Below are 12,025 nucleotides of genomic sequence, written 5' to 3' on the forward strand. Positions count from 1 at the left end.
ACAGGACAAATCATGACAAAAGATCATGTTAAAAGCCCAGGTAGAGACTAAATGCAAGCAAATCTTTTCTAATATTTATTTCTGATGGAGGAGCTGCAGCATAGAACAGGTGTGTGTGTGTGTGTGTGTGTGTGTGTGTGTGTGTGTGGTGCCCACATGATGGAACGGTGACTGTCTGATGAGGAACGGTCATACCGTAGTGAGTAAGTAAGAGAGCACTCTAGGTTCTTCAGAACTGGAAAATAAATAGCTTAATTCGCCCCATAGAATAATAAATAAATAATATTGTTTCTTCCATCTCTCGTAAAGCTTTGATTGAGAAGAGCCTATGCCTAGGCTATTAGACTTCCATTCTTGCGATTTTTGAAAGCAGCAACTTTAGGACAACACCAGGCTAGAATATTTGGCAAATAAGTGACTGTGACTAACTTGTCTTACATTTTTTTAAGACAGGTTATTATTAGTAATTTTTTACATTTTAGTCATTTAGCAGATGCTCTTATCCAGAACGACATACATTAGTGGGTGTATGAATGTTCATTTTATAAAAATGTATGGTCCTCTGGCTACCTTAGGTTTTTAGGCTGTTCAAACAACTTTTTAAGATGGAACTCCCGTTACGTTTGATCAGGAGAAAGCCACGCATAAAACGATCAATGTGTAGCCTATAGCCCAAAGTCATATTCATAGCCTATCGAATGGAGAGAGAAGGCTATATTTAATATAGCCTACGTTTTTTTTAAACAGCTCCACGCAAGATAGTTAAGTAGTGTCATTTTACGCCGCGTCGGTGGAATTCTCGGCTCCGTCTGGCCTATATTCCTCGCTTGCGTTCTGCATGCAACATACTTATTGAAATAGGTTTAAGCAAATAGGAATTACCCAGAATGTCACTTGTGCTGCCGTGTTGTGCACTTCGAGACACCGTTCTCTCCTGCCAAGTTCAAATAGGCTGAAGCATCGTCTGTCACATCATGTCAACCATCGTCAATCATTGACGATACTTGTCAACCATCGTCAATCATCGACGATACTATCATAATATCGCTCAACTCTTCTCACACACACACACACACACACACACACACACACACGCAAGTCAGCTACAGACAGACATCAGTGTTGATTCAACCAAATCTCAAAGGACATCCTGTACCTTTTATTTTAGCATCCATTGTAGCCTTTCTGTAACTGATTAATAAATTAATCATGTCAATAAATTAAATATGTTACAACATTGTTGTCCTTACAGAAGCAAGTCAAGTGGAAGCTGAAGTGTTTGTTGTGGTAGCTTGAATTTCCTAACAGAAGCAAGTCAAGTGGAAGCTAAACTCAGTGTTGTGGTAACTTCAATTGAGTCCCTTGCTGTCCTGAAGGTTCCGAGAGGGAAAAGGAGCCAACAAGCAATCAATTATTCATTTCAGACGCATGTTACGGTGTGTGTGTGCGCGGCACAGTGTCGAAACACTAAAATGCAGAGGACAGCACAGACTACAACACTAATGATTTCTTCTATAACAAAAAGAGACAAAGTAATAACATCAATAATTCCATCTCCACTCTCTTAACAATGCAGTCGTCTGTTGCCTGCAAGCTGTCCACAGTAAAATATGTGGTAACACTTTTAGAAGCACGTGGGAGTCTATATAATGTTTCCTAATAACAAGGCGTATAAGTCTCAAGTCATGGCATCAATAGTCAAGGAGGGAAGAACCAGAGAGCTCGAGGTGTTGAAAAGACATCTTTCTTAACATCTTCACTAGGATTGTATTGTAATGTTGTACTAGGCTTTAAAACAACAACCATGTGTAACTCTGTGTTGTCTGTTCACACTGCTAAGCTTTATCTTGGTCAGGTCGCAGTTGCAAATGAGAACTTGTTCTCAACTAGCCTACCTGGTTAAATAAAGGTGAAATAAAAAAAATAAAACTAGCCTATAGGTGAAATCTAGCACCTTAGGACAGAGTACAACAACACCTGTCTCGTTATGACTGCTATTCATCATGTTCTGCTGGCCAAAACCAACATTACATTAGACATGATTGTGGCTTGTGTAGTCGTAGACATTTACATTACATTTAAGTCATTTAGCAGACGCTCTACATACATAACTGCCAAAGCAGTCACTCGTGTCGCGCGTCGCTAACCTCCAGTACGACTGCGTCCCAAATGGCACCCTATTCCATATATAGTGTGCTACTTTTGATCACAGCCCTATGGGACTAGGGTGCCATTTGGGATGCCGTCAGCCACAGACATTTAGTGCCCAGCCGAGTCACTATATGGGCCTTCAACCTCCGTGTCTGCAGGGCAGTAGAAGTGAGACAGAGACGGGTTGAAACAATAACGGCGCCTAGATTACTCATCTGTACTGCCTGCTGCCTGTGACTCACTGGCTAGCTGAATGGGAAAACACACATCCTTGTTAGCAATGTATCACAACACCGCTAGGCTAGCTGTCTCTGTCAGTGATCAGTGTATTGTCCATGTGGGCTCTCAATGAGAAAAAGAAGTAGCCAAGAGACCCATGTTCGACTAGCTAGCTATCATTAACAGTGCGATCAGTGTGTGTGTGTGTGTGTGTGTGTGTGTGTGTGTGTGTGTGTGGTCCATGAGGGCTCTTCCAGAGAAACAGAAGAGCAGCTAATCTATTAAATATCCTACATAAAAATTGTTTCGCAATTCTAGCTTCCTAGCTAGTCATTGTCAAGCCAATAAGGAGTTGGCGAGAGAACAGAAGCAGACTGGCAATAGGAACGTGTTGTGTTGTCCATGTGGACACTCAGTCAGTGACAGAAACAGACTGGCAATAGGAATGCGTTGTACATGTGGACACTCAGCCATCAACCGGCTTATGTTTCTGGCTAAAACATGGTCTACTCTCTACCCATGTTCTATTCCACTGACAGCAGTGGGAAATTCCATTCATTTCACTACAGAACTAGGCCATGTACAGTATGAATGAATATCGTCAGTTTCAACTTCCCAATCAACTGATTGAGGAGGATGCTCACTTCGAGTTATTCCAGAGTCAACTGCTATAGACAACACACACTAAACACAAAGCCACACACACAAATACCAAGTACAACCATACAAGCACACACACAAATACCAAGTACAACCATACAAGCACACACACTATTGTACAAACACACACAAATACCAAGTACAACCATACGAGCACACACACAAATACCAAGTACAACCATACACACACACACACACACCTGAAACCCGAGACAAGACAGAGGTAGTTGACGGCTTACCTGTCCACAGCCCGAAGCGTTGCACACAAAAGGTCGGTCGTCCCCCATCTTTGCAAAAAGTTTGCAATGTAACTGTGGGAAAGGAGAAGAGAACATGGTTGTCTTTTCTTTTCTTAATTTCCTCAAAGCGGTTCAGTTGGTCCTCCAGTAGACTAGTCCAGAAAACAACAAAGCAGGAATACTCCTGTCCTGCTGGTAGGCTAGCTGTAGTCAGGGCAGCCAGGAAGCAGAATGGATTTAAAAATAACCTACCCAAGCAGGGAGGAAAACACACACGGACACACATACACACACACACACACACACAAAGCTAGGCAGCGAGATCAGGTCTCCCTGGTGGTGTTTCCTTCATACAAGGGGCTTTCAGCTGGCCAATGAATGAGGAGAAGCTTACAGGGGAGAAGGAAGCTAGCATTTGGTTAATACATAGACTTCTCCATCACACCCACCACTAGTCCCCAAGCACCCATTCTTGACTCCGTCTCTCGCTCTTTTTTTCTGTAGGCGCTCTCGCTCTCCCTCTTTTTGCCAGCTCCCTTAATCTTTCAGATTCAACTACCACTCTATAGTCCTGTAGCCTACACGTCAATGCCCCCCCCCCCCCCTTCACCTACTTTTTGAAGGATGTCATCTAATTCCACAGCTTAAATATCTGTGCGCCATACTACCCCCCTAGTGACCCTCAACAACCGTCTTTCACCTCACCTCGGATACATCCCAAATGGCACCCTGTTTCACTGCATAGTGCACTACTTTTGACCTCAACCCCATGGGCCCGGGTCAAAAGTAGTGCACTACATAGGGAATAGGGTGCCATTTTGGACGTAACCCCTTATCGTATGATCTCATTTGCCTGTTCTTGTCTGCTGCTGTCACCCCACTTTCTCAGTGACTTTACTGCCACAAGCAAAACAGAAACCAAGCACGTTCAGAATGCCGTACCAAGAACCCCTAGTCTAACGAGAAGAGACCTAGCTCATAGCTGAGAAGGGAAGGGCACTACAGTTGATGAATGGGAGACACACTACTCTCAGCTGGTGTTGGAAGGTGTGAATTGTCAAAAGTTTGAAACTCGCTCGTCAAAACTTGTTGCCAATAAGGTACAACACTAAATTCGATTTAGGCCTATGCTGCTCTGGGTCGTACTCATTAGTGCACAATGTAGCAAAATATTATGCAACGGACAAAGAAAACAAGCATTGGACAAAATCAGATTGTATTGGACAAATTCCCTCCCGGTTTCAGGACATTTCCTCTAGGCCCACCCACCTCCTCTCTAATCTGCAGTTTCAGTTGTTTTCACCCACCTCTCTCAACTCACATTTCCTTGCATATGCCTATGCTCTACTATTGACAAATGTGACACAACACACATACAACACCGTTAAGTTTCTCCTCCCAGACCGCGTGCGAGTACAGTTGAACTGACATGACCTAAAAGCTTGTTTGGCGGTTACAGGCCTGGGTTCAACTTTGTCTCCCCTCCCTTGCTCGCTCTTCTCCTCACCTCTTCCTCCCTCTTCTGCTCACCCTCTATATTTTCCTCTCTTCCCTCTCTCCCCCACAGTGAAGACAGGTTGGGAAGTTTAGTAAAGATAACTTGGTCATGAAATGTTTATCATGGGATGTAATGTTGGGGATAGGACATTAACATTGAATGACCAAGTTATCTTTACTAAACTTCCCAACCTGACTTCAAGTGGAGCATGGGAGAAGAGAGGGATGGAGAGACAGGAGAGGGAAGGATGAGAAGAGATGATATTTGGGGGCGGGAGGGGGGGGCTTTATGGCATACATTTTTCAGCAGCACTCTGTTCTAACGTCCCAACACAAACCTCTAGATGACGTCTGGCAACAACTATTACACAACGCAAGTCCCACAACACACACACACACACAACAGATTATACAACAGCATCACGTTCTCCTCCAATAACATCCACTGAAGATGCCATGTAGATCGGTAACCATGTAAATATATGTAAGAAACCAAGTAATTACAACCTGTTATAGGCCTTTTTACATGGTAATTACATTGCCAGGTAGGCCTACTGTGTAACCGTATTGTAACTGTACATTTACATACTTGACTTACAACCTTTTATAGACCACTAGTTTTAGTAGCACTTATCATGTTTCCACTGTTCAATCTCTCGTCTCTCTCGAAAAATACAAAGGCTGCATCTTATTTGCCTATAAAAAGCAGGCTGGCCTATCCTTCCCCAGTGTGATCAAAAGGAGGAAACGGAACACATACAAGGCAGAGGAGCAGAGGGCTTGATTCCTAACCGACCTCACAGGCTGTGTCAGCGTCCCAAATGGCACCCTATTCCATATTTAGTGCACTTCCTTTGACCCTTTGGGCCCTCATCAAAAGCAGTCCCCAAATTCAGTAATAGTGTAAAACACAATTCTCTGAGTCTATTTGGGCAGAGATGTGTGAGTTCAGTCCATCTACACACAACAATACACCAGCAACTCTTTACACTCATGGTGTGCACTAACGGGCTGTGTGTGCCACATCAAGGACAAAAACTGGACGGAGCAGAAGGCGGGGTGGGGGGACAGACTTTTACTTGTACACTTGATTACATGGATATGCTTCTTGAAACAAACCATTACACTTCGTAATTATCATGGCATTTCAATATTATTCAGGTAATTACTTCTAAATATTAAATCAACAAATTAAGAAATGCCAGGTTGGACAGGATCTGTCGCATTTTTTTGTATTGACAGAGTCAAAATAAAGATATATGCCTAACTTGTCCTTGTCTGTTGGCTTTTCTGCACAAAAGTTTTTTTTTTAATACAGATTCTATCTCGACGCACAAAACCACTCAAATGAAGTCAGATGGGTTTTTTTACCCCACTTTTCCCAAAATATTCACATTACGTCACAGACCTTGCAGCTGCGGTCATTTGATGGCAGTGGCACACGTTCTTCAAAGAGAGAAGGCCGTCGTGAGAGAAATCATGTAGCTTAAGCTACTGAAAATGGGCCTTTTACTAGATTAAATCATAAAAAGGAGCGTTTGAGTCTTATTAAAGAGATAGATATTTTAGGAAACTTTCTTAATGGAAGTCCAGTGCATTGGGAAAGTGTTCAGACCCCTTGACTTTTCCCACTTCGTTACGTTACAGCCTTATTCTAAAATGGATTAAACCCCCCCCCCCCACACTGAAATATCACATTTACATAAGTACTCAGACCCTTTACTCAGTACTTTGTTGAAAGTGCCTTTAGCAGCGATAACAGCCATGACACCATAAGCTTGGCACACCTGTATTTGGGGAGTTTGGATGGGGAGCGTCACTGCACAGCTATTTTCAGGTCTCTTGAAATATGTTAGATTGAGTTCATGTCCGGATTCTGGCTGGGCCACTCAAGGACATTCGGAGACTTCAAATGAAATCAAATTGCGCCGAATACAACAGGTGTAGGACCTTACAGTGAAATGCTTACTTACAAGCCCTTAACCAACAATGCTTTAAGAAGTAAAGAAGTTAAGAAAAAAAAGTGTTAAATAGAAAATACCACAAATAACTAAACAGCAGCAGTGAAATAACAAGCGAGGCTATATACAAGGGGTACCGGTACAGAGTCAATGTGCGGGGTTAATGGGGGTAATATGTACTAGTAGGTAGAGTTAAAGTGACAATGTATAGATTATAAACAGAGAGTAGCAGCAGGGATCTTGGTAGCCCTTTGATTAGATGTTCAGGAGTCTTATGGCTTGGGGGTAGAAGCTGTTAAGAAGCCTTTCGGACCTCGACTTGGTGCTCCGGTACCGTTTGTCGTGTGGTAGCAGAGAGAACAGTCTACGACCAGGGTGGCTGGAGTTTTTGATAATGTTTAGGGCCTTCCTCTGTCACCACCTGGTATAGAGGTCCTGAATGGCAGGAAGTTTGGCCCCGGTGATGTACTGGGCCGTACGCACTACCCTCTGTAAGCGCCTTACGGTGGGAGGCTGAGCAATTGCCATCCCAAGCTGTGACGCAACCCGTTAGGATGCTCTTGGTTGTGCAGCTGTAGAACCTTCTGAGAATCTGAGGACCCATGCCAAATATTTTCAGTCTCCTGATGTGGAATAGGCTTTGCAGTGCCCTCTTAGTGGGTTTAGACCATGCCAGTTTGTTGGTGATGTGGACACCAAGGAACTTGAAGCGCTCAACCTGTTCCACTACAGCCCTGTCAATGAGAATGGGGGCGTGCTTGGTCCTCCTTTTCCTGTAGTCCACAATCATCTCCTTTGTCTTGATCATGTTGAGGGAGAGGTTGTTGTCCTGGCACACACAACCAGGTCTCTGACGTCCTCCCTATAGGCTGGGTCATCGTTGTCGGTGATCAGGCCTACCACTTGTGTCATCGGCAAACTTGATGGTGTTGGAGTCGTGCCTGGCCGTGCAGTCATGAGTGAACAGGAAGTACAGGAGGGGACTGCCTTCGTGTTGAGGATCAGCGTGGCGGATATGTTGTTACCTACGCTTACCACCTGGGGGTGGCCCATCAGGAAGTCCAAGATCCAGTTGCAGAGGGAGGTGTTTAGTCCCAGGCTTAGTGATGAGCTTTGAGGTGACGATGGTGTTGAACGCTGAGATGTAGTCAATGAATTGCATTCTCACATAGGTGTTCCTTTTGTCCAGGTGGGAAAGGGCAGTGTTGTGTGCAATAGAGATTGCATCATCTGTGGATCTGTTGGGGCGGTATGCAAATTGGAGTTGGTCTAGGGTTTCTGGGATAATGGTGTTGATGTGAGCCATGACCAGCCTTTCAAAGCACTTCATGGTTACAGACGTGAGTGCTACGAGTCGGCAGTCATTTAGGCAGGTTACCTTAGTGTTCTTATGCACAGGGACTATGGTGGTCTGCTTGAAACATGTTGGTATTACAGACTCAGTCAGAGACTGAAAATGTCAGTGAAGACACTTGCCAGTTGGTCAGTACATGCTCGGAGTACACGTCCTGGTAATCCGTCTGGCCCTGCGGCCTTGTGAATGTTGACCTGTATAAAGGTCTTAATCACATCGGCAACAGGGAGCGTGATCACACAGTCGTCCGGAACGGCTGGTGCTGTCATTCATGTTTCAGTGTTACTGGCATAGAAGTAATTGGTAGGTCTGGTAGGTTCGTGTCACTGGGCAGCTCGTGGCTGTGCTTCCCTTTGTAGTCTGTAATAGTTTGCAAGCCCTGCCACAGCCAACGAACGTCGGAGTTGGTGTAGGACGATTCGATCTCAGTCCTGTATTGACGCTTTGCCTGTTTGATGGTTCGTCGGAGGGCATAGCGGGATATCTTATAGGCTTCCGGGTTAGAGTCCTGCTCCTTGAAAGCAGCAGCTCTACCCGTTAGCTCATTGCGGATGGTGCCTGTAATCCATGGCTTCTGGTTGGGGTATGTAAGCACGGTCACTGTGGAGACGATGTCATTGATGCACTTATTGATGAAGCCAGTGACGGTTGTGGTGTACTCCTCAATGCCATCAAAAGAATCCTGGAACATATTCCAGTCTGTGCCAGCAAAACAGTCCTGTAGCTTAGCATCTGCTTCATCTGACTACTTTCGTATTGACCAAGTCACTGGTGCTTGATGCTTTATGGTCAGACTTGCTAAATGGTGGGCGAGCTTTGTATGCGTCTCTGTGTGTGGAGTAAAGGTGATCTAGAATATTTTACCCTCTGGTTGTACATTTAACATGCTGATAGAAAGGCAAAACTGATTTGAGTTTCCTTGCATTAAAGTCCCCGGCCACTATGAGCACCGCCTCTGGATGAGCGTTTTCCTGTGGCCGTATACAGCTCATTGAGTACGGTCTTAGTGCCAGCATCGGTCTTGCGTGGTATATTGACAGCTACAAGAAATATAGATGTAAACTCTATTGGTAAATAGTGTGGTCTACAGCTTATCATGAGATACTCTACCTCAGGCGAGCAAAACCTTGAGACTTCCTTAGATTTCGTGTACCAGGTGTTGTTTACAAATATGCATAGGCCGCCTCCCCTTGTCTTACCAGAGGCCGCTGTTCTATACTGGCGAAAAAGCTTAAAACCCACCAGATGTATGTTAATCATGTCGTTGTTCAGCCACGACTCGGTGAAACATAATATATTACAGTTATTAATGTCCCATTGTTAGGATATACACAACCGTTCAAAAGTTTGGGGTCAGTTAGAAATGTCCTCGTTATTGAAAGAAAAGCACATTTAATGTCCATTAAAATAACATCAAATTGATCATTAACAATGTCTACACTGTATTTCTGATGTGAAATGACTATTGAAGCTGGAAACGGCAGATTTTTAATGGAATATCTAAATAGGCGTGAAGAGGTCTATTATTAGCAACCATCACTCCTGTGTTCCAATGGCACGTTGTTAGCTAATCCAAGTTTATCATTTTAAAAGGCTAATTGACCATTAGAAAACCCTTTTGCAATTACGTTAGCACAGCTGAAACTGTGGTCCTGATTAATGAAGCAATAAAACTGACCTTCTTTAGACTAGTTGAGTATCTGGAGCATCAGCATTTGTGGGTTCGATTACAGGCTCAAAATGGTCAGAAACAAAGACCTTTTTTCTGAAACTCGTCAGTCTTTTCTTGTTCTGAGAAATGAAGGCTCTTCCATGCGAGAATTGCTATTAAACTATAGATCTTGTACACCGCTGTGTACTTCTCCCTTCACAGAACAGCGCAAACTGTCTATAACCAGAATAGAAAGAGGACTGGGAGGCCACGATGCACAACTGAACAAGAGGACAAGTACATTAGAGTGTCTAGTTTGAGAAACAGATGTCTCACAAGTCCTCAACTGGCAGTTTCATTATGATTTTTCAACGCCGATACCGATTATTGGAGGAACATAAAAGCCGATACCAATAACTCGGCCGATTGTTTTTTTGTAATAATGTCAATTACAACAATACTGAATGAACACTTACTTTAACTTAATACATCAATAAAATCTATTTAGCCTCAAGTAAATAATAAAACATGTTCAATTTGGTTTAAATAATGCAAAACAAAGTGTTAGAGAAGAAAGTAAAAGTGCAATATGTGCTGTCCCTGAACGAGGCAGTTAACCCACCGTTCCTAGGCCTTTATTGAAAATAAGAATGTGTTCTTAACTGACTTGCCTAGTTAAATAAAAAAAGGTATAACAAAAAAAATAAAACTTTTAAAAATAAAAATAAAAATTGGCAAATCGGCGCCCAAAAATACCGATTTCCGATTGTTATGAAAACTTGAAATCGGCCCCAATTAATCGGCCATTCTGATTATTCGGTCGACCTCTAGTTTCAACGTCAACAGTAAAGAGCCGACTCCAGTATGCTGGACTGATTGGAGTACTGCTGAGATGGTTGTCCATCTGGAAGGTTCTAGTGGTGTGGGGGCTGTACTTTGGCAAAGTGGATGGGGTTATATCCTGCCTGTTTGGCCCTGTCTGGGGGTATCGTCGGATGGGGCCACAGTGTCTCCCGACCCCTCCTGTCTCAGCCTCCAGTATTTATGCTGCAGTAGTTTATGTGTCGGGGGGCTGTCTGTTATATCTGGAGTACTTCTCCTGTCTTATCTGGTGTCCTGTGTGAATTTAAGTATGCTCTCTTTAATTCTCTCTTTCTTTCTCTCGGAGGACCTGAGCCCTAGGACCATGCCTCAGGACTACCTGGCCTGATGACTCCTTGCTGTCCCCAGTCCACCTGGCCGTGCTGCTGCTCCAGTTTCAACTGTTCTGCCTGCAGCTATGGAACCCTGACCTGTTCACTGGACATCTGTTCAACGCTCTAGAGACAGCAGGAGCGGTAGAGATACTCTGAATGATCAGCTATGAAAAGCCAACTGACATTTACTCATGAGGTGCTGACCTGTTGCACCCTCGACAACCACTGTGATTATAATTATAATTATTATTAGACCATGCTAGTCATCTATGAACATTTTAACATCTTGGCCATGTTCTGTTATAATCTCCACCTGGCACAGCCAGAAGAGGACTGGCCACCCCTCATAGGGAGTTCTTCCGAGCCACCGTGCTTCTACACCTGCATTGCTTGCTGTTTGGGGTTTTAGGTTGGGTTTCTGTACAGCACTTTGAGATATCAGCTGATGTAAGAAGGGCTTTATAAATATATTTGATTGATTGATGATCTCCACAGAGGAGCTCTGTCAGAATGACCATCGGGTTCTTGGTCACCTCCCTTCTCCCGTGATTGCTCAATTTAGCTGGGCGGCCAGCTCTAAGAAGAATCTTGGTGGTTCCAAACTCCTTCAATTTAAGAATGATGGAGGCCACAGTTCTTGGGGACCTTCAATGCTGCAGCAATCTTTTGGTACATTTCCCTATATCTGTGCCTCAACACAATCCTGTCTTGGAGCTCTATGACAAGGTAAAAATCTGTCGTTCTGTCTCTGAGCAAGGCAGTTAACCGGGCGCCGAAGATGTGGATGTCGATTAAGGCAGCCCGACCCCCGCACCGCTCTAACTCTGAAATGTGGAAGACACATTTCAGTTGAAGGCATTCAGTTGTACAACTGACTAGGTATCCCCCTTTGCTTTCCCTTTTTACACACAATTCCTTCGACCTCATTCATGGCTTGGTTTTTGCTCTGACATGCACTGTCAACTGTGGGGCCTTATATAGACAGGTGTATGCCTTTCCAAATCATGACCAATCAATTGAATTTACCATAAGTGGACTCCAATCAAGTTGTAGAAACATCTGAAGGATGATTTGCAAAAATTTCTAAAAACCTGTTT

At 43.8% G+C, this 12,025-nt stretch overlaps 1 protein-coding gene across 5 annotated transcripts in view; it reads right to left on the minus strand.

The window, feature by feature from the left end:
* atf7a (activating transcription factor 7a) overlaps nt 1-12,025 on the minus strand; it is a 53,896-nt gene that overhangs the window by 19,401 nt on the left and 22,470 nt on the right. For 4 of the 5 annotated variants that reach the window (XM_065005533.1, XM_029622826.2, XM_029622824.2 and 1 more), the window contains exon 2: nt 3,270-3,341. In XM_065005533.1, coding sequence (XP_064861605.1) covers nt 3,270-3,317 — 48 coding nt within the window. In that variant the 5' untranslated portion in view covers nt 3,318-3,341. Of the gene's footprint in view, nt 1-3,269; nt 3,381-12,025 lie in introns of those variants that run through there. The other variant, XM_029622825.2, reaches the window with a different exon arrangement.

The sequence above is a fragment of the Oncorhynchus nerka genome, linkage group LG20, assembly GCF_034236695.1.
Source record: "Oncorhynchus nerka isolate Pitt River linkage group LG20, Oner_Uvic_2.0, whole genome shotgun sequence".
In the NCBI taxonomy this organism is placed as follows: Eukaryota; Metazoa; Chordata; class Actinopteri; order Salmoniformes; family Salmonidae; genus Oncorhynchus; species Oncorhynchus nerka.